General features: G+C 68.5%; 1 protein-coding gene across 4 annotated transcripts in view; it reads left to right on the top strand.

Annotated features, from left to right (window-relative positions):
• Positions 1–17,174, top strand: part of KCNQ1 (potassium voltage-gated channel subfamily Q member 1) — a 275,100-nt gene extending 257,926 nt beyond the window's left edge. For all 4 annotated transcript variants that reach the window (XM_070058232.1, XM_070058305.1, XM_070058251.1 and 1 more), the window contains one exon: positions 15,146–17,174. In XM_070058232.1, coding sequence (XP_069914333.1) covers positions 15,146–15,340 — 195 coding nt within the window. In that variant the 3' untranslated portion in view covers positions 15,341–17,174. The remainder of the gene's footprint in view (positions 1–15,145) is intronic.
• Positions 17,175–21,686: the final 4,512 nt, after the last annotated feature.

Raw genomic sequence — 21,686 nt, 5'->3', positions numbered from 1 at the left:
CCACCTCCCTGCACACCCGCCCGTCCACCTCCCTGCACGCCCGCCCGTCCACCTCCCTCCACGCCCGCCCGTCCACCTCCCTCCACGCCCGCCCGTCCACCTCCCTCCACGCCCGCCCGTCCACCTCCCTGCACACCCGCCCGTCCACCTCCCTCCACGCCCGCCCGTCCACCTCCCTCCACGCCCGCCCGTCCACCTCCCTCCACGCCCACCCGTCCACCCCCACCCCCACGCCTGCCTGTCCACTCCCGCCAATGCCCTCAGCCCCAGGGAGCCATCTGTGTGCTCTCCATCTCTGTGTCAGATGGCCTTAGAACTGGGGCCACTAGGGGCTCTGTGGGACAGTGCCCCAGGCTCGGGCACACAGAGGCGATCTGCCCCCCACACACCAGGGGCTCCCTTCCTGCTGTAGCCGCCCCACTGCCCACCCTGTGTGCACATCCCAGGGTGGCCCAGAAGCACTCAGAAAAGCACCGAGGGACCCTCGGCGAGGGCCGAGCAGGTGCTGGAGCCATCCGACACCCCCACACCCCCGCCCTGTCCACCTGTCAGGTCTTCAAATCAGCTGCCCGGAGGCCCCACCAAGACCTCCTCCCAACAGGTGTCCCCAAGACACAGGAGTCAGCTTGGCTCTGCTGCTCCCCTCCAACCTGCCCCCAGGGTCACAGCTGGGGGAGGGACCCACCGGCCACTTGGAAAGCAGGTGGCATGAGAGGCAGACGCATCCCCCAGAGACCCCCCCATGCTCCCCATTCTGGCCTGGGCAGAGAGCAACCAGACGTTCCCCAGGAACACTCTGCCCTAACCTGCCCTCATCCTCCACTCATTCTCCACTCATTCACGCGACAGGCGTTTGCCAAGCCCCTGTGCTCCAGCCCCAGGGGGCCCCAAGGGCTGCTGTGTCCGGGGCCTGGGCTGGCCGCGCGTGATCTGGACGGTTGCACCCGACTCCCTCTCGCACCGGCACCTGGGCTCATTCCCGCGCTGGGCCTGGAACTTTCCTGTGCGTCCTGGCCGGGGTCAGCCCGGGGCCTGGAGCGCACAGTGGGAGACGGATGCTCCCTGCCCTCCTGAAGTGCTGTAGAAACCGCCCGAAACGCGGGCTGGGGGTGCCCGTCGGCTCCCCGAGTCACGGTCACTTACTAAGGGTCAAGCAGCACTTCTGGCCATCAGCTCTGTGTTCGTGAACAGCATCCGCTTCCGGACGCCCTCCTCCGTGCCCCCCCCCCCCCCGGGTTTCAGTGTTATTCTAGTGTCTCGGTTTCGCTTCCGGTTTTCTGAAGCTGCTATCCGTCAGCCTCGAGTGCCGCTCCGGCTGCACCCCACGCAGAGGGTTGGGGCCAGAGACGTGAGAAGGGACTTGGAGCCCAGGAAGGAGCGGGGGGAGTTTGCAGAGTGCCACAGAGAGCACAGGTCCCCACAGCTCACACCCTCAGCCAGGCTGGGCGAGGTGCCTTCGCTGCGAGTCCTCGGAGACGCATCGTGTCTGCTTGCTTTTCTCTTGGGTCAAAGAGTGATGTAGAAGTGTGTTTTTTGACGTGTGCCGATTCTGTTAACTCTGACGTGTGTCGGTTTTGTTAGCTCTGTTACTGATTCCCAGTGACACTTAACGTCCGAGTCCACCTCTGGGTGAGGCTGACCCCGCAGAGCCTCCCTCCCCGCCGGTTCCCTGTGCTTCCCCACTGTGCTGTGTCCGTCTCTGGCGGGATGCCGGGTGGAGCTCGCGCCTCGTCCCCCCGGCCCCGGCCCCAGCCCCGGCCTCTCCTCACACCACCCCTCTGGCCAGCGGACTCCGCTGTTCTCTTCCCCTTCCAGAATCTTCTCCTGGGTCTGGAAGCTGTGCCTCCTGCATCCCCGGGCTCCCTTTGCCCCAGCCCCGCCCCAGGCACCCCTCCAAGGGCCCTCCCTGCTACCAGGTCTTTGCTGTCTCCCCACAGGCAGGGGACGGAGCCGGAGAGGAGACACAGGGCAAGTCCCTCCCCCACCCCGTTCATCCCGGCAATGCTTGTGCTTGGCAGGGCTGGGCTGGGCCAGAACAGGAGCCAGGAACTCGGTCGAGGTCTCCCACATGCGCAGCAGGAACCCGATGACCAGAGCCACCTCTGCTGCCTCCCGGGGTGGACGTTAGCAGGCAGCAGGGTCGGGAGTCAAGCATGAAACCCAGGCACTCCGGTGGGGGGCAGAGGGATTTGAGCACCAGACCAGACGCCTGGCCCTGCTCTGAGGACGAGCCGGCCAGCCCGCCTGCCGTCTGCCTTGCTTCCGTGGCTGCAAGCACAGGCTTGGAGAGACTTAATCTCTCGGCGCCTCCTCGCATGTCTGGGGCAGTGGGCGCCTGTGGTCAGTGGGTGGCTGGGGAGCCTGCACCAGGGCCTGCAGCTGTGTGCAAATCCTACTTCCTCGCTCCCCGGCTGTGTGACTCTGGGTGCTGCACAGAGGCGGGAGAGGGAGAGGAGAGGCCACTGGGGGCCAGGCAAGGAGGGAGAGCGTGCCAAGATTTGGGACCAGGGTTCATGGTGCCGGCAGGGTGGCTCAGAGGTGTGTGAGGTCAAGAGGGGGTTGCCTGTGAACAAGCCTGGCGATGGCAGGGTGGGTGCCCCCAGCACTGCCCGGCCTGGGCATCTGGGCTGCCCACAGTGGCTGCCAAGGCCTCACAGCTGCTGAGAGACCCCGCCCCTGTTCACCTTGCTCCCTGTGCCCGACACATCTGCCCCCTCTCCTGCTGCTTCCTGCTGGTCTGTGAGGAGTCCCCTTGAAGGGGGGATTCTTCCAGGAAGCCCCTTTCCCCTCCACCAGAACCATTTCCCTGGTGTGCACCTGCTCGTGGGCATGTGGGGGTCCCAGGGCCCAGCGTGGGCCCCAGAGATGCCCCGCCTTGACCTCTGGAACTCCGGCAAAGTGGGCCTTGCAGGGGCGATTGGTGGAGGGACCTTGAGGTGGGAGGGGACCCCCGGGGCCCTGACGGCATCAGAGGGTCCCCACAGTGGGAGGCAGAGGGTTGGGGCCAGAGACGTGAGATGGGACTTGGAGCCCAGGAAGGAGCAGGGGAGTTGTGCCAAGTGCCACAGAGAACACAGGTCCCCACAGCTCACACCCTCAGCCAGGAGCTCAGCGGGGCAGCCCGAGGTGGCGCTGTCAGTCTGCGGTGAGCTCCAAGGAGCAGAGATGAGGAGGGCCTCCCAGACAGGGCAGTGGCATGTGCAAAGGCCCCGGGGCAGGAAGCAGGGGACTGTGCCAGGAGCCAGAGGGGCCAGTGAGGAAGGCAGCGTGGAACAGCAGGCCAGGGCGGCCTCAGGACAGTGGGGAGCCACAGCACAGGCACAGGATGCAACGAGGACGCAGAGACCCAGAGAGAGTGCCTAGAAATGTGAAATGTATCACTGGATAATTTTAAAAATTCAGCCCAGATTGAAGCAAACATCCCAGAAAATGGCACGAAAGCTGGGATGAGAAGTTGGGGAGGATGGCCGAGAGCTCGCAGGCTGCATCGGGGGTGGGGTGGGGAACCAGGGCCATAGCCACAGCAGCTGCGACGAGGAGGGAAGCGGGGGCGGGGTGGGGAACCGGGGGCCCAGCCACAGCAGCTGCGACGAGGAGGGAGGAGGTGCCTGACAGCACGCGGTACGTGTGGCCACCCAGTCACGTGGCTCCGGAGCGATTTGGATGGAGAGCACTCCAGGATGTTCTAGGATGCCTGGTGGGTGACCTCCCAGGCCGTGGGCCCCTGAGTGGATTGGTCTCCGGTGGAGAATCCACGCAAAGATGAGTTCCAGATTCCAAAGCAAAATACAATTCTATACCCAGCTGAGGTGCCCACGGAGGGTGCAGCTCTGACAAGGGCATTGTCAGAAACGCAAGAATGTATCGGCTTTGCTCTCCACATTTCCCCTTAGAGGGCCTGAGGGGTTCACTGCAGCAAAGCCCAGGAGGAAACTAGGGAAGGCCGGAGACAGTGGAACCCAGACCTGGAGGCCTCCAGCCCCAGCAGGGCGCTCGCTGGGAGCTGAGCCCAGCACTCACACTGAGGAGGGCTCTACAGGGCGCTGGGCTGGGCAGACCCCATGGCACAAGAGCAGAGCCAGCCAAGGGGAGGGGAAGCAGAGGCAGGCCAAGGCAGAGGCCGGGTCCTCAGCCTCCGTGGAGGCAGGGTCAGTGCCTGAGGCTGGCAGGGGCAAGGGAGGGCATCAGACCACCAGGAGAAGGCAGAGGGGATGCAGAACCCGGCTGGGGCCCTGCTGGGGCTTAGTGGGGACGGGGCTGTGTGGCACGGCCAGCATGCCCGTCGGGCGTCCGCTTTCCCAGTGCTGTCACACACACACACACACACACACCCTCACTGCACAGTCGCAAATGCATGTGCACAGCCAGGTCTCCCCAACCCTGTCTGGATCGGGAGGCTGATGGCAGGGCCTGGTGAGAGGCCGGGGGTGAGGAGAGCCCTGAAGTGGCAGGGAGGGGCCTTGGAGAGCTGGGCATCTGGGACCAGAGTGGCAGGTGCATGACAGGGCATCCACGGGGCAGCCATGGGCTGGGCTCAGAGGCGGCCTCGGAGCTGATGATGGACGCTGAGAGCTGTGGGGGTGGAGGAAGTCACCGGGCAGGAGTCACGGGAGACGGCAGTCAGAGTGCCTGGACAGCCCGCAGGGAGGTGCAGAGGGGATGAGGGCTTGGCTGGTGGGCTCAGGACCCCAGCCTCACTCCGTCCCAGAGCTGCGCACACCCGCTTCGCCCCATGCATCACGGATGGCGAACCTCGGCCGAACGTGTGGCGGCCGCCCAGTGCATTCCTGTGGCCTGAGGGACTGGGAGAGGAGGTGGACGACCGGACAGGGAGGCCGTGTGATGGAAGCTGGCTCTGCCCAGCAGGGGCCCAGGCTGGGGCTCAGTGGCCAGCTCCACAGCCAAAGGGTGGTCTGCAGGAGGGGACAGGGCAGGAGCGGTGGCCAGCCCTTGGACACAAGGGGCGTCCTTGTGTCCAGAGTGGGTGGGCGGTGGCCTCTGGGCATGGGCTGGACTCACCCTCCTGCTGTCCCCTGCATGTCTCTGAGGCCAGGCACTGGCTGCACAGGTGGGAAGAGCCTTCCCTGACCCAGGGCCCGAGTGCCCCACCCCCCCTCAGTCCATCCTTCCAGGAGGTGGGTGTGTCCTGTGGAAGGGACCCACACCAGGGCAAGGAGAGGGGCGCTCAGGGGCGGCAGGACCGACCCCGGCCATTACCCTGGGGGACACGTCCTCCTCTGGGCTGCACAGCCTGGACCTCCGCGCACAGGGGAGCACAGGGTGGGGGAGCAAGTGCGGACCTCGGTTAGTCATTCACACTTCAGAATGAATGAATTCCCCGCACTCTGCTCCAGGCCCTGGGATGAGGGTGGGGGCGGCAGCAGGGCCAGGCCGGGCAGTGCGCTGCCCCCTCAGCCTCCCACGTTCCCGGGCTGCATCCCCAGCCCGTGCCTCAGGCCCGCCTCCCCGCCATGCTGGAACCGATCCTGCTGTCCGTGGAGATGACGTGGAACTGCCCGTAGTGCTGCGTCTGGAGCAGCCCGTTACCTAACCAGCGGCTCATGCCGATGTCCTGAGTAATTATGGGGGGCGGGGCCGCCCGCTGCAGAGTCTCTCGGAGGGAGCCATTGTTTCTCACGTCAGCTGCATTTGAAAGCCAGCCAGGGGTGGAGGGCAGGTTAACCCTTCGGGCCCCCAGTCCTCCCAGCGGGCTCCCCAGGGCTGCCTGGCAGAGCGCGGCCCGTCGGGGGTCAGAGCCCGCCACCAGGCCCGGCAGCCGCCCCTTGGCAGCGCCGATGGAAAGCGCCGTGCGGTTCCACGCAGTCACGGAAACTCGCCGGGCGCGCCAGGCCGGCCTTGCCGCCCGCCCCTCCCCCACCCCACCGGGCACCGCAGTGCAAACGCCCCCACGTGGCTCCCTCGGCCACCCCTCATCTCGAGGGCCCAGCCCCGCCCCCACCCAGGATCCTGCTGTGTCCCGGGAACTGCGCCAGGCCCTGGGGAGGCTGCACAAGCCCCTTCCTCACAGCCCCGGGAAGACAGGCCGGGCAAGCAGCCTGGGAGAGAGAAGGCGGAGCAGGCGGCGGGGGGCTGGGGCCGAGCACGGAGCAGCCCCTCAGAAGCCCCGGGAGAGTTCCAGGCCCCAAGCTCTGCTATTCCTGGACTTTGACCAAAACAGGGTGGGGGTGCCTGGGGGGAGGCAGCAGTCTGCAAGGCCCAGGAAGGTGGGGGCAGGGGTGAGGTGGCAGCCGCGGGTCAGCTGCGGCTGAGATGGCCCTGTGAGGACAGCTGTGCACCTGCAGGCCCCCTGCCCGGGCTCCTGTGGGCACCCTGCACCGGCCCTGATGGCACAGCCCATCTGCCTTACTCCCTGCCACTCAGGCTCTGTCCCATGGCCCCTGACGGCTGCCCCCGAGGTGGCCCTCACGTCTGCATTCCAGCAGCGGGAAGGCAGGCCTCCCTCTGTGAGACCCATCCTGGAAACCACGCAGATCAGCCGCCATCTATGAGCTGGCCAGAATGTTGCACACACCCCATGGCTGCGGAGGGACCCGCATGAGGGCGCACACCAAAGCAGCCGTTCTTGCCAGGGGCAGATTCCACAGGTGGTGTGGCGGCCAGGTGGGAAGATCTCAGATAGGGGGCCACAGGGCCAGGTGCAGGGCGGTGCCATTTCCTGGGCTGAGGAGATAGGGCTGGGAGGGTGGACCAAGAGTCGGGCTGGGGACCGGCTTTGCAGGGCCAGAGGCTCCAGTGGGAGCATGGGGGGGGGGGGGGCGGAATCTAGCTGCACAGCGGTGAGGGAAGGACCCAAGCCCGGCAACCCCCTTGCAGCAGCCACAGAGCAGGGCTGGAGAGAGACCCCTGGGGGAATAGGGGTGCTGGGGACATGGGGGTGTGGCAGGCAGGAGCTGAGCCCCAGGGAGGTCAGGGGAGGAGTGGCTGCTGGCAGCCGGGGCAGCGGGCACCATGGCTGAAGGCCTGGGTGAAGGTGGGAGAGGAGTCTCGGGGAAGCTGTGGCCCGGCCCCACCACAGATGCCTGTGTGTTAGCTCTGCGTCCTCCAACCCTGCGAAGATGACCGCAGAGGTGCGCGCAGTCCTAGGCTGTAGCCAAGCAAGGGCAGAGGGAAAGGAGGGAGGAGAGTCGGCCAAAGGTCAGACGCGAGCAGCGGGAGCCCAGCTCAGGACAGGCTGTAGTGAGGGTGACTATAGGCTGAAGCTCGGGCCCAGCAGCCCCCGTAGCCCGGGAAGGCTGTGCCGTCCACCCCCGGCCACCCAGAGACCGGAGCTTCAGACCCTGGAGCAGCTGGAGCCCAGGGACACAACTTACGGCTGAGGGTAGGGCAGGGACTGTGTCCAGTGAAAAATGGCCGTTCGCTGCCCTCCGCTCCCAGCGTGCCCCTCAAGGCACGTCCATGTAAGCAGGCATGCCGAGTGTCCAGAGGGAACACAGACCACACACGGAGAACAGGGCACCCCAGCAGCGTGTCAGAGGCCTTGCACTCTGGGGTGGAAGTGTTCCCAGTCTAGAACGTTCTATGTCAACTCAAGGATGAGAGGAGAATGAGGACATTATCAGAGAGAGTTTTACTCGAGGGTGCACTCCAGTGAAATGAGGGGAAAACTCACGGAACAGAATCAGGGGCCAGGGGAGCAAACACCACAAAGAAAAGGCCAAGGCAGCGGCCGAGGCGTGGGAGACGCGCGCGAGTGCGGAGCAGGCCTGGGGAGCGCTCCTTGGAAGCTTCCAGAAGGAAGCACAGGGCGAGTGCTGGTGTTGTCAACAGGAAGCACACGAGTTTTACATTCCTGCAGAAAGTTCCAGAATGAACTGGGGACAGATGCACCCAGGACCAAGCAAAACCTAAAGGCGATTCTCAACCCCAGGAGAAACAAAAGGTTGTAACCCTGGAGGGTGACGTGACTCAGCGCTTACACAGTGTACAGTGTAGACTGGGCAAAGCATGTGTGTAGCCTGGAACTGTGGGATAGCTGCACTGGGAGGAGAAGGTGGGGGCGCAGCACCCTGGGCTGTTTCTGTTGGGTGGTCACTGGGTCACACAAAGCCACAGAAGCAGTGGAGATGTAAGCTTGAGGCTGAGAGCAAAGGCAGACGGAGGGTGTGCGGGGGGGGGGGGTGCCGGGGCCTGGGCAGGTGCGTGAGCCGTGGCAGGAAGGCACCCAAATGCCAAGGGGCCGGAGGGCTCTGTGGGGGCAGCACAGAAGGGTTTGCCCACATGTCTGGGGCACGGGACCACAGACCTTTGACATGCACACACACACACATATGCACGCACATACGGACGGGGCTGGGCAGGGCGGGGCCCCAGTGAGAGGGACACAGGTGGGCAATGGCGTCACAGAGGGGCCTGGACCCTCACTGGCTCACCTTGGATGCCCTTGATGGTGAAACTGAGGACTACAGACCCCAGCCCAGGCCCCATGTCCCAGAGACCTTTCCTCCCAGCGCCCCACGGGACGCAGCCTGCATCTCTCATCAACTTACAGGGCCAGCCCCAGGGTAGAGGCCTCCCCGCCCTTCCACTACCTTCCCACCGTGGTGGCCTTCCCACGAGCACCCACGGCTCCACAGCCCCCAGGGGCACCTGTCTCTGCCTGAGCCCCTCCCCCAGGCACAGGCCAGCCTGTCCCTCACTGGCCTCAGCAGGAACCAGGTGGCTGGGAGCTCACTACAGGTTCTTTGGGGGCCACCTGGGTGCCAGAAAGCAGGGCAGGGTGGTGGTTGGCATGGAAGTGGGCCACCCCCGGGGGCACCGGGAGGAGACCCGCCACCCCCGGTGCCTCTGACACACAGACAACAGCCACAGCTGTGAGGGCAGAAAGGACTGGGGGTGGACCTGGGGCGCCGCGCAGTCACCGCGGGTGCTCGTCAAGCACCAGCCGGGGCTGCAGCCTCATGTGGGGCTGCGACGTGGGCCAGGCCCAGCCATCCCCACCGCTCAGGGGCCCAGGGGTCGGAGCCACAGGGCAGGCACTTGGGCCTGGGAGGCACCGCCACTGGTACCGGTCAGGGGCACGGGAGACCCAGGTGCTGGCAGCAGCGACGGGCCGGGGTGGGTGGCTGGGCAGGTCACTCCGGCGTCTCTTGCAGCCCCTGCCTTCCTGGGAGGGGCCGCGGGGTCTGCGGGGTCCAGGAGAGGGCGGGCACCCGAGACAGGCCCTCTGGAGACAGGAAGGAAGGTGGGCCCAGCAGCGGGGGGGGGGGGGGGGAGGTCCAGCCAGCCTGGGAGGGAGAAGGACCTGCCAGATATGTGCAGATGGGCCTGGAGCGCTGGGGCCTGGCTTAGAGCCCTGGCGACTTCCTGCCGCCCACCCTGGTCCCCACCTCCTCGCCCCTTCCCGCTCTGCATGGCCACAGGAGCCCAGCCTCTGTCCTCCCAGCTGGGCACCTAGGGGCACGAGCAAGGGCCCTGCCCCCACCACACACACACACAGAGACCTGCCCAGAGACCAGCATGGGGCACCTGCAGTGCCATGGGGACATGGGGGCCAGAGGGGGGAGTGGGAGGCGGGGTGGGTGGGGCTGGCATGCACCTGCTGGGACAGGCAGTGGCAGGGGAGCCCCAGGCCTAGTGGCAGCATGGTATAAAGGCAACTCTGGGGTCACATGGTGCAAAGGGACAGACTGTACCCCCACCCCCACGGAGCCTCGGACTCCAGGCAGGGCCTTGGGCCCAGCCCGTGGCGGGAAGCCATGGCCAGGTCTCCAGGCCCCGTGTGGGTCAGGTCCAGCCCACGTCTCCCTCCCAGATTCCAGGAGAGGGGCCTGGATTCTGAGTCCAGGCCTGGCCGCCCAGCCCCTCGCTGGGATCCCAGCCCAGAGCCGGGGGCCCAGCCCCCACCACGGCTCCAGCCTCAGGGCTCTGAATGCAAGGAGCCCTGGCCTCAGAGCAGCAGCAGGAAGCTGGGGAGGGAGCGCCCTTGGGTGTGGGCCCGGGGCGGGGGGCTGCCCACCCGTTTGGGCTGAGTCATGGGGCTGCTGTGTGCCGGCCAGGACAAGGCGGGAACCGTGGCGAGGCTGCACGGCCCCACCCCTGGCACCTGCAGGGCCCAGGGTACCTGCCACCCGCCCCCTCTCCCCAGGACCTCTGCCCTGGGCTGGGGAGGGGACCGGCTGAGCCCCACAGATGTGCAGTGGCCACGGGCCCAGGAGCCTGGACGGGTGGGGGTTAGGGAGAGAAGCTGGCGACCCCCAGCAGCCCCAGGAAGCAGCACAGGGGTCTGTGAGCAGAGGAGCGAGGCCGTCAGGGTGGGGAGTGGCTGCCCTGCCGGACGCCACGGCCCGAGGCTGGGGCACACTCCCCAGGAGAGAGGCTTCTGGGGACCAGGGCTCGTGGGCAAGCCTCCGGTCAGTTCCTGAGCCATGGGGAGCCTCGGCTGACCACAGAGGGCAGCGCTGAGGCCCAGCGCGTGCATGGCCACACACACCCAAGCCCCAAGGGTCCAACACAGATCAGGAAAGTGCTAGACAAAAGCTGACGGCCTGCACGGTGCTGTGAGCCGGCGCAGGGAGAGGAGCCATGGAAAGTCCGGGCGGGCGGCCCCAACGCCAAGACGCATCTGCTCGGCCAAGCAGGAAGGTGGGGACCGCGCTGCCCAGGCATCCGCCTCCACACACGGAGAGTCCTCACCAGTCCACAAGCAAGGCGCACAGCTGGCCTCTGCATCTGCCCAGCCACCCTGTGCAGCCACTGGCTGGAGGAGCTTCTGTCCCCTCTCGCCGGGTGCCAGGGCCTCACTGCCTCAAGATGCCACATTTGCCCGTGCGTGCCAGGCATGGGGACAGCCTCTGGGGGTGTCCCAGGCATGGCAAGGCCCAGAGCCCAACCTCAGGAGACTCCAGGGAGTGAATCACAAACAGAAGCATTCCAGGGAAGGCTGAGGGCTGCAGGGCTGGAGAGATAAGATAAGGAAGGTTGGTTCACCAGCAGGAACAGCCATGCAAAGGGCCTGCGGCAGGGTGGAGGTGGACGTGCTCAGGATCAAAGAGGAGGGGGTCAGAGAGGGGTCAGCGGGCAGGTGACCACTCAGGGCTGTGCGGCCCCGCCCGGAGCTCATGTGAGGGCGCCAGCCCTGCTTGGGGCCAGTGGCCACAGGTCCAGGCAGGGCCGAGGGCGCCGGGCAGGAGGGGCTGACCCCCAAGAGCCACAGGCCCCCCACTGAGGACGAGGTGGCCGGGCAGGGGTCGGGAGTGTCGTTCCTGCTGTGTGCACGTCACTGCCGTGTTCTGAGACCGGACCTGCCGGGCCGTGTGTGCCGGGAAATGGGTTCCTGAGCCTGGAGCTGGGGTCCCCAGAGGGGGCCCAGGGCCAGACTGCACTGTGGTGATGACCCTGACGTCCCTATCAGGGGTCAGTCTGGAACGGGCCGGGCCCTGGAGGCCCACAGCGTCGGTCGGTGGGGACGCCGCAGCCCTGCATGCTCGGGCAGGGAGCAGCCTGCACACCTACCTCGGCTGGTCAGCCAGGGCCTGTGGGCGTGGGCAGGGTCTCGGGCAGCATCGACCAGACCCTCGGCCGCTTGGATGGCACTGACCGTGGCCGTGGTCTGTGCAAATGCCCACAGCCTGGAGGGGCAGGCAGGTGCACCCTTGGGTGGGACCCCGGTACCTGCACACGCGTGACCGTGCATACACCTGAGTGATTGCTGGCGCCGTAGCACCACGGCTGCCCTGGGGGCTGCAGGCTGGGAGCCGAGCGCAGCCTTGGGAATCCTGGGGTTCATCTCGCCTCGTACCCGGCTCTGCTTCCGAGAGCAAGGCTGAGCCGAAGCTTGTTGGCTGCCCTCCCTTCAGCCCCAGGAGCCCAGCCACGGGTGGGCGCCACAGGCCACGCTCCAGGCACCTCCGTAGTCCCAGTGCCCCTGAGCTGAGGGCCCCCCCAGGGCCTCTGGGGATGGAGCAGCCGACTGGGGGGCCCAGGGCCAGGGTTGACTGGGGGAGCAGCAGCTTCAGCCCTGCCAGGCACCTCCGAGAGATGAGAGACGAGGCCACCCAGGGCCGTGGCGAGGAGGGGTCGTGTGACCTGTGCCGGCAACAGGAGCACAGGGACAAAGGGAGTGAGAGGAGGGGCCCCCAGGGTGGCCTGGCCTGTGTTTGGGAAGGGCCACCGTGGGGAGCGCAGGCCAGACCCACCCCAGCCGTCCAGGCTCTGTCGGGGAGTCAGGGAGTCCAGGCCTGCGGTGAGCGGGGCAGGCGGAGGCCACCCCGCTGCAGCCCTCTCGTGCTGCCCTCCCTGCTGTTGGAGACGGAGCTGCAACACCTGAGCCTGGTGCATACAGTAGGTGCTTGATAAAGGCTCCCAACTTGTGCCCAAACTCCCTGGGGCCCGGGCCTGTTTGGGTCCCCAAGGAGAGCTGGGTGGGCAGCCTGGGCCTGGCGTGTGCCTGGCATGTGCCTTGGCGGCCCCTGGCCAGCTCTGCAGCCCAGCTCACCTCCTCACCCCTGAGGTAGGGGTGCAGGGTGAGGCCAGGAGCCAGCTCTCCTGATACCTGCCCTGCAGGTGGGCACCGCGGCTGGCACCCGGGGTCCTGCCCCTGGGAGCAGCCCGGCGACCGTCAGCTCCCCAAGGCCCCACAGAGGCCCCCGCCCTGGCGAGCCACGTGCTGCTGCCCCCCGCCCCTCCTGCCCGAGGCGGCCACGAGACGGGGCCTTCAGCCATGCGAGCAGAGACCGGGGCCGGGCAGGTTCTGCAAGTGTCCCGTGAAAGACTCTGTTTCAAGCTTTTCTTTTGAAAACAAATTCATAACCACATCAAACGGGCCTCCCGGGGCCCGGGGTCAGCTCGGCAGCCGCCGCGGGCGCGAGCTGGCCGTCGCCCTCGCGGCCTTGTTCTCGGCGCGGCCGCGTAAGCCGGCTTGTGGTTATTTACTCGGTGAGCTGAGGCTCGGCACAAAGGGGCTTTTGTCCGCTCTGCCCTCTTAATCACTAGCGAACTGCAAATAACGGCAAGATCCGAGATCCCCAAAACCGATCCGTCCCAGTGGTTCCGGGCAGGCACCCCAAGTGGCTGCGGCACCCCCCTGAGCGTGGCAGGGCCTGGCCTGGACACCTGCCCAGGCTGGGGTCCAGGACGAGTGCTCTTGGGCTCCTCCGTGGGACACAGGAAGCAGGGTGACCCCAGGGACAAGCTCTCTGGCACGTGTGGTCCCTGGGGGCCGAGGAAGAAGCACCAAAAGCCGACAGGGCTGCCTTGGGGCCTGGGCTGGGAGAGCCCCAGGCACCGGGACCACCGACCACATCCCCCTCCGCGGCGCGCCCCCGCCCCGCCTCCTCACTGCTTCCAGCCCCTGGGCCCCGCACCCAGGGCCGCCCCGCGAGCAGGGCCAGCGGGGGGCACTCGGCACCGAGGGCAGTCCCCAGTCCCCAGCCCAGCTCCAGTCAGGGCATCCACATGGCCCGGCCCGGCTCTGCCCTGGTGAGTGAGGGCCAGCAGCTCTGCCCAGTGCACTTGGCACCTGGGGGGACCAGCAGGGCCTGCAGCCCACTGGGATGGACTGGGAGGGCCCTAGGGTGACCCAGGAGGACACAGGCAGCCCCCGCCTGTGCCAGGAGCTTCTGGAAGGATCTGTGGCTAGGGGGCCCGTGCAGGCTCTCGTCCACCTGTGTAACTGAGTGGGGGAAGCCCGGGCCCCGGGGCACCCTTTCCTGCCCAGCTATACCCCCCCTCCTGCTGCCCTGTCCCCCAGGAGCAGCGTGCAGGCCGCCACACCCCGCAGCACGCGAGGGCTCCCACGGGCAGAACACAGGTGCCCGTGGAGCTCTGGACGCCAGGCCGTTGGCGCCCGAGGGGCTGCGTGGCTGGGGGCTGGGGGTCTCGTGTGGCGCAGACTGAGGGCGGCCGGAGCACAGGGGAACAAGGTGGGGGTGGCCAGGTAGTCTCAGAGGAGACCCTGAACGAGGACCCCACCTCACAGAGACCTGGGGGCCGGGGGCGGCAGGGAGCCCACGCCCCTCGCCTGTGTAGCCGGCATCTCGCGTGGACGTGCCTGGGAGAGTTAGATTCCATCCCTCGGCCACGGGCCAGCCCCTGCTGCGGGCTGCTGGGATGGGTGTTCTGTCCGCCCTCAGCAGAGAGCCCTCCCCCACTCAGCTCCTCAGCGGCCTGCCCGGGCCCGCTCCCCCTCGTGCTCCAGGCCCCAGCTCTGCCCAGGGGGCAGCGGGGCCCAGGTGAGTCCAAAGGTGCCGACCGCCTCCAGCCCAGGCTCCACAGGCACGTGTGACCGTCCGTGTCCTGCAGCCCCAGGAGCCGGCAGTCAGCTGAGTCCTCCCTGCCCCTCCCAAAGCCACGCGCCCCAGGGCTGCCCTGCTGGGCGCCCGCGCCTCCCGCCACCCTCTCCGGGTCTCCCCAGCACTCCCAGCGCCTGGGCCCCGTCCACCTCACCCTGCACCAAGCACTCTGACACAGCCCCCCAGCAGAGCCTGCGCCTCCCGGCCCGGCCCGCCCCGCCAGCGCCGGCTCCACCCGCCGTTTCCACAGGGGCGGCTTCCCCAGCTGTGCCCTCGGAGCAGTCCTGCTGCCACGGCCACCTCGGCCTCACCAGGGCCACCCCGGGGCTCATATGGAGGCCGTGTGCCCAGCGGACACAGCACCTCAGGGGCCCGCCCTTCCCTGACGGCAGCGGCTGGGGGATTGGTCCTAGGGTCCAGGACCTGAGGCGATGTCAGGACCCCCAGGGTGGAAAGAGCCCCCCAAGACACAGGCCTGAGGGACGGGGAAGAGAGGGGCCCCGCCCTGCCAGTCCCTTCTGGCAGCGGCCGGCAGGTGCAGAACCCTGGGCCTCTGCCTCCGGAACCCTCCCCGGCACCCGGCCCTGTGCCTGCATTGCCCGCCAAGGGGCGCCTGGCTGCTGCCGCTCTCCCACTCCCACCCCCTCCCCCAGGAAGCCAGAGCTGCGGCCAGGCCAGAGTGCAGGGCGCATGGGGCCGGCTGTGGGGCAGACCTTGCCCTGCCGGAGGCCTCGAGTCGAGAGGAGCCCCACCCAGAGTCGCCACGTGTGTGACACGCACCAGCTCCCGCCTCCCAGCAGCACCCACATGGGCACGGCACGGGTTGCACCAAGCAGCCCGCTCCGCGCCGCCGTCTGCTCCCGGGCTCACCCTCGCCTCTGCTTGTGTCCCCACAGGTGACGCAGCTGGACCAGAGGCTGGTGCTCATCACCGACATGCTCCAGCAGCTGCTGGCACTGCACCAGGGCCGCTGCCACGGCGGGGCCCACCCGGCGCAGGCCCGCGACGGGGACCCCGCGGACCCCGAACTCTTCCTGCCCACCTACGAGCAGCTGACTGTGCCCCGCAGGGACCCTGAGGAGGGGTCCTGAGTGGGGAGGCCCCCAGCAGCCCGCAGAGCCTGAGCCCCGGGCAGCGGGCAGGAGGCGGCGGGTGTGGGGACCCCCTCGGTCCGAGCTGTCAGCCCAGTGCCACGGCCCCAATCCTGCTGATGACCTCACTTGTGGTCGGGACACAGGGACAGGGTCGAGGCTGGCCTCCGGGACTGGGCCCTACATGGCCTAGAGCCAGGCCTGCCCTGGTTGGCCTGAAGGCGGAGACTGGACAGGGGCCCCCCCGACCCCCAGACTTGAACCTGGGACCTGGCAGGGAGGGAGCAGGCAGGGCAAGGCAGGCCCGGCCCATGCCAAGGACAGGCGCCGCCAGGTCCCGGGAGTCCCGAGTAGAGCAGGCCTGGGGCTGCCCTGAGGCCACAGCTTCTGGCCGGGGGGGGGGCGGGGGGACACAAGCTCACCAGTGGCCCAGGGCCCGATGTTGAGTGGGGGCCCGTTCCCCTCCCCGGCTTGGACGGGCAGCTCCTCCTACCCCCTGGAGAGCAGGGTCTCCCAAACCCCACCGTGTGCAGCCCCTGCCTGCAGCTCGTGGCCGGGTCCGGGCAGCCGACGCGGGCAGGAGCTCACGGGGTGCGTTTGTCCCCCTTGCTGCTGAGCCTCGTGTGTGATGTGGGCGCTGATCGTGCGGGTTCCCTAGTAAACATGGAGTCACAGGCTACTCGGCCCTGCTCTCGCTCACCTGGGGCGCGCCCTCCCCTGCCCGCCGCGCGCTGCTCCCCTGCAGGTCCCCTGACCCCTGAACAGGAGCCCCCGTGCAGCTGTGCAGGTGTGGAGGAGGGGTCGGCTCGGAGGGGCTGTGAGATGTTCCAGCGGCTCTCCGTCTGGGCTCTGGCCACCCTAGGACTTCTGGTGGAGGCCCCCTGGCTACGCAGTGTGGGTATGGCCCCGGGGCTTCTCCCCACGACCCTGCGCCTGGGGCCTGGGGCCGGCGGCTGGTGCAGGCCTGACCGGGGCAAGCAGGGATTGCCATGGTCAGCGGCCCCGGGGGCGTGCTCGGGCCGAGGGCCTGCGAGCCACCCCCCCCCCAGACCCAAGGACTCGGAGTTGGATTTGTGGGTGCAAGGAGCCTCAGCGTCGGCCCTGACAGTGCTGTGTGCCCTGGGCCACGGGCAGGTGCGTGGCTCCCGTGCCATGGCTCCCATGCCACGGCACTCTGCATGGCACTCGACCTGCCCTCCTGCCCAGCTCAGCGAGGCGGGATCGTGCCTGTGCCCTACACTGCCTGCACCTCCCATCCGCCGCCTGCCCGGTGCCCACCACAGCCGGCACTGGGCCCGGCCAGTCTCCCCCGCGGCTGGCAGGAACCCAGTCGTGGGCGCTGTGACTGCTGCCTCCTGAGACCAGCACCAGCAGGAAGTCACAGCCACGCGTGGCCCCGGGCGCCCCCCCACGTGTCCCAGCTGGCCGCTCGCCCCAAATTCCAAGGTGCCAGGCCTTGGACAACGCCGGGACAGAGGGGGGCAAGGGGCAGGCCCAGGTGCCTGCGTGCCCTCCACCCAGGGGACTTGGCATCAGACCCCCAGTGCCGGGCCGGCGCAGGGGAGGGGAGAGAGGCCGGGGCCTGGGCTTGCGCGCGGCACCCCGGGGAGGGGCGGAGCCACAGCTGCTGGAAAGGCAAGAGCTGTTGCTTCCTTGTTGGGTAAACATTTGTGGAAACCCCGGGAAGCCTGGCTCGCAGGCCGCCCCGCCCCGGCCCGCGCTGCGCCGTCGCCGACTGGGCACAGAGCACCCCAGCGCTTCAGCCGCGGCCGGGCCATTGCCGCCCTCTCGGGTGTGAAATGCAATTTACCTGAAATAAAGCCCAATTATGGAATTAGCTGATTAAACCCGGCGGAGGCGGGGCCCGGCCGGCCGCTCCGTGCCCGCCCGGTGCCCACGGCCGAGGGAACAGATGGCCGCGCCGCGCATTCCTTCACTCCGTCCCCGATGGGTGACCTGGACGGCACGGGACCATCTGGTGTGTGACACGTCCCGTGGGCCCCGACAATGGCCGGGCAGACCCCTCCAGGAGAGGGCCGTCGCCGGGGCAACCGCAGCATGTGCAGCCCCGGCCGCCGGCCCCTCCCTCGGCCCTTTCTCCCGGCCCTTTGTGGGCCTCGCCCGGGCTCCCGGCTGAGGATGTCCCCCAGCCTGGCCTTTGTCTCCAAATTGGGCCCCTTCCTTGAGGTCCTCAGTGTCCAGTGGGTGCTGGGAGCATCTGCTGGGGGGCGGCCGGAGCCGCTCCCGCCCCCTCCCCGGCCCAGGCTCACCTCCCACGCCCTCCCTCCCGTGGGCGAGGCCAGAAGCAGCAAGGGTGACGAGACTCGGTCGGCAAGCCCTGGGCCTCGGCCAGGCTCACAGCAGGTTAATAATAAAGACAGAAGAGGCACCTGGGTAGGAGGGCAGCCTGGCCTGGCCCCCCGCCCGGAGCACCCCTCCTGCCCCTCCCCCTTGGAGCCCAGCCGGCTGCTCCCATCCAGCCCTGGCTCCCCGCGGCGGGGGGCCCAGGTTACGGCCCAGCCTCTCCAGCTGAGCTGACCCCTGACCCCCGCATCTCTGCAGCAGACTCGGCCCCTCCCCACCCAGGTCCCCTGAGCTCCATCTTGGCCCACAGCCAGCCCCCCCCTCCCGCCCGCCGAGGGTTAGGAGCCAGGCCCAGCGGCCTGATACCGGCAGGGCGGGAGGGGCCGTGCAGGGGGAGGCTGCCGCCCAGGAGGGCCAGGTGCAGGCCTGGCCCCCGCTGGGTGCCCGGGAGGAGCCAGATAAGACACGGACTGAAGTGACAGCGGGCAAGGCCAGGCTGATGGATGCCCGGGGGCAGGACCCGCCGCCCGCGGCCTGGAGGAGGGGACAGGCCAGGTGTTTAGACAGGAGGCAGTTGCCCGGCCGGGCAGGGAGGACTGAGGGCTCCTGGGATGCCCTGGCACAGCTGGCCCCCCCGCCCACTGCCTGCCCCAGCATGGCCCTGGGGTCAACCCTCCACTCTCAGTCTCAGTTGTCCCTTGTGGCCCGCAGCTCCTGGGGTGGGCGGGGCTGAGCTGGCTGCTGCGGGCCCTCACCTGGGTCAGCCAGGGCCCGGGCGGGCGCTCAGGGTGACCGGAGCTGAGCAAGCACAGCGCGGGGGCGGGGCAGGGGCGGGGCCGGCTCCCACCCAGGCTCCTTCTGCCTGCACTGTGCCCAGGGCAGCCCACCCCCCTCTGCCCCAGACCCCACCCTGAGCCTTCACCCCTGTGACCTGCCACCTGCCCCGACTCCAGAAGCGTCCCACGCACACCCCAGGCGTGGGGGCTGGGCACTGGCTCCTCCGCACCTGGTTGGCTGCGGCCCGTGGCCCAGGAAGTAAGGCAGGGATGGGGGTGAGGGGTGACCTCCCAGCCAGGGGGAACAGCGCCCAGAGAGGAGGCCTCAGCACAGGGCCCTCGCCACCCTGCAATCGGGGACACACGGTGCCTGCCCCAGGAAGCGCTGCGGGGACACAGGGCCAGGTGGGTGGTCCTTCAGGTCGTGTCTCCTGGCTCCAAGAGGGCTGCCAAGCTGCCACACGGGCAAAGTCCCAACTTCCCAGCTGGATCACAAGAAACCTGCGGAGTTCCTGCTCATGGGTTCTTAGCTTCATCCTCACACACCTGTGGACACACACGAGATGCCAGAATCGCCCCCATTGAGACCCCGGCCCCGCTCAGTTGCTCTCTCACTGCGCCCCCCCAGGCAGGGCCCTTAACCCCCTGACCGGAACTGGCCACGGCACAGAACAGACCTGAGGCGGAAGCCGCCGCGCCCAGGGCCGGGGCAGAGCCTGCTGCCATCAGTCACCGTCCTGGGGCCAGCCAGGCCCTGGACATGAGTCTCCTCCCACCTTTTTGATTTATTTTCCTTTTACTTAAAAGGCAGAGAGAGAGAGAGAGAGAGAGAGAGAGGACAGACAGGGAGGACTCTTCCATCCGCTGGGTCGCTCCGCACTGGCCTGGGCTCTGTGCCTCCCACCTCGGCGGCAGGGCCGGAGCACTGGGGCCGTCCCTGGCCTCCCGGAGTGGGCCCCGGCAGAAACTGGATCAGAAGCAGAGGGGCCGGGACTGCAGCCAGGCGCTGGGCCTTCAGCACGGGCGGAAGCGGCACGCCACGCGCTGCTGCGCATCTGCCGGGCCGTCTCATCCAGCAGTGACCCCGGGCAGCGAGGGCCTCCTGCAGAGCCCGGGCAGGTCGGCAGGGGCCAGGCTCAGCGAGCAGGAGCCCTGGCAGCAAGGCCAAGACCCCCCACCGCTGTGCACCCCGGGGGCCAGAGGCTCTGCTGAGGGGCCTCAGGACAGGCACACCGGGAGCTCCGCCCCCACTGCGCCCTAGGCCCACGGCGCCAGCCGAGGTCAACAGGGCCGAGGGCTCAAGATGGCCGGGCAGGCCCAGGAAGAGCAGGTCCGTGCTGGGAGCAGCCGTGACGCTGGGGAGCCCGACTGGACACCGCCGGGAGAAGGGCCGGTGGCACACGGGGTTGGAGCCTCCCCAGCCTTCCCCTTGGGGGTCTCCCGGAGACCCCTCTGTGGGCATCACCCCAACCCTGACATTGGTTTCAGGGCCCAGATGAAAGCAGACTTTGTGCCCCCAAGGCCCAGGGCCTGGAGGAGGAGCCAGGGCCCCAGTCCCACCCCCACAGCAGGAGCCGGGCCACAGGAACTGTGCCTGCCTGGGACGCTCGCTCCTTCCCAGGGCTGAGCTGGGGTCTCCCACACCTCCCCAAGGGCACTCTGCCAACAGGTGCACCTGCCAGCACCTCCCCACCAGGAAGCTCCCAGTGCGCGGCGGGGGAGGGAGGCCCCGGGGGGTTGTCACCTGCATGTCAAGGCCACCCCCCTCCGGGGGGGCCCCCTGGGGCCCCTGAGTGCGCCCACAGCGCTATCCTCCTGCCTGTCACAACTCAGTTCCCGGCCCAGCCACGGAACCTGGGAGGCCAAGGAAGGCCACCGGAGCACCTGCACCTGTCCTGAATGCGACCCCCTGCAGAGCCCCGCCCCAGGAGCCTGCACAAATTCCAGCAGCTTCTGTCCCTGCGCCTGGCTGCCCGGCCTCCAGAGAGCCTGCCGAGGCCTGGCACCGCCGCCCTGGCCGAGCGCGAGGGCCTCGGTGCCCCCGGGAAAGGCCTCGCCGTCCGTCCCTCCCCCACCAGCCCCCAGCCCAGGAGACCCTGGGCCTCGCCAGATCCACCTGCAGCCAGCGGCAGATGATAAGCAGGACGGAGTGCCCACTCGGCGCCCACAGAGCCGGCCCGGCCCAGCCTGGCAGCCGCCTCTCCCACCTGGCCCCTCGCCCGGGCCTCAGGGAGCCAGCGCTGCCAGGACTGCCGGCCCCAGCGATCGGCCAGGCGCAGAGGATGCAGCTGGGTCCACTCTGGGTGCCCAGGACAGGCCCCTGCCCCAGCTCAGAGCCTCAGGGGCGCCGGGCCCACGGCAGGCACACGTGGGGCGCCCGGACCCCACCCCAGCCCAGCGTGTGACCAGGGATCCCTGGGTCTCCGCAGGGGCCGATGGACAAGATGAGCTGGAAGGGTCACGAGGCCAGCGGCCAGCTATAGGAGGAAGAGACTCTTGGCCCCACTTCACAGATGTGACAGCCGAGGCGACACGGGGCACTGGCTCAGCCCTGCTGAAGACAGCGGCCCCTCTTTAACATCTTGGGGAGGAGCCGCTGTGACCTGGAGCGCCAGCCCCGGGGGTCTCCTGAGCTGTCTCTGCCCACCCCCAGCCCTGGCCTTGGGGTTGGGGTGCAGAGGAGGCGGCTGCTTGGCCCTGGTGGGGGACACTGACCCCGTGGCCCCTCCTGCGTGAGGCCTGAGCGCCCCACACCCCAGCTCGGGTCCTGTGGCCAGGCAGGAAGAGAGGGCCGGCGTGGGCGGGGAAGCCCTCCGTGCGGTGCTCAGCCGCCAGGCCCTGTGGCCCCAGGCTCGGTGGCCGCCCTGCCACGAGCTGCCTGTCACTCAGCCCTTCTGCCCGACCGAGCGCACTGAAAAGCACATCCTGGGGGCTCCGACCCCAGCCCCGGCCCAGCTCGGCTCCGGGAGCAAGACGCAGACGTGGGAAACCCGGGCGGAGCAGGCCCGGCCCGCAGCTCCCCCAAGCGACACACCCAGCACTGCCCCGCTCCCCATCAGGCAAACTCCTGTTCGCCCTCAGAAGCCCGGAGCAGGGGACCCACCTCCTCGCAGCCTGCGAAAGTGGCCAAGCTCTCACGCGCTGCACACACTCCACTCTAGGCGGGATTAGGAAGGCGGGGTCCTGCCGAGGGCAAAGGGCAGGGGGGCTTCGGCAGGGACAGGGCTGGCCTGCGGGGTGGGGGGTGGGGGCCGGGGGCCCAGCCC

The sequence above is a fragment of the Oryctolagus cuniculus genome, chromosome 1 (genome assembly GCF_964237555.1).
Source record: "Oryctolagus cuniculus chromosome 1, mOryCun1.1, whole genome shotgun sequence".
Taxonomy (NCBI): Eukaryota; Metazoa; Chordata; class Mammalia; order Lagomorpha; family Leporidae; genus Oryctolagus; species Oryctolagus cuniculus.
This window is presented reverse-complemented; position numbering and strand designations above follow the sequence as displayed.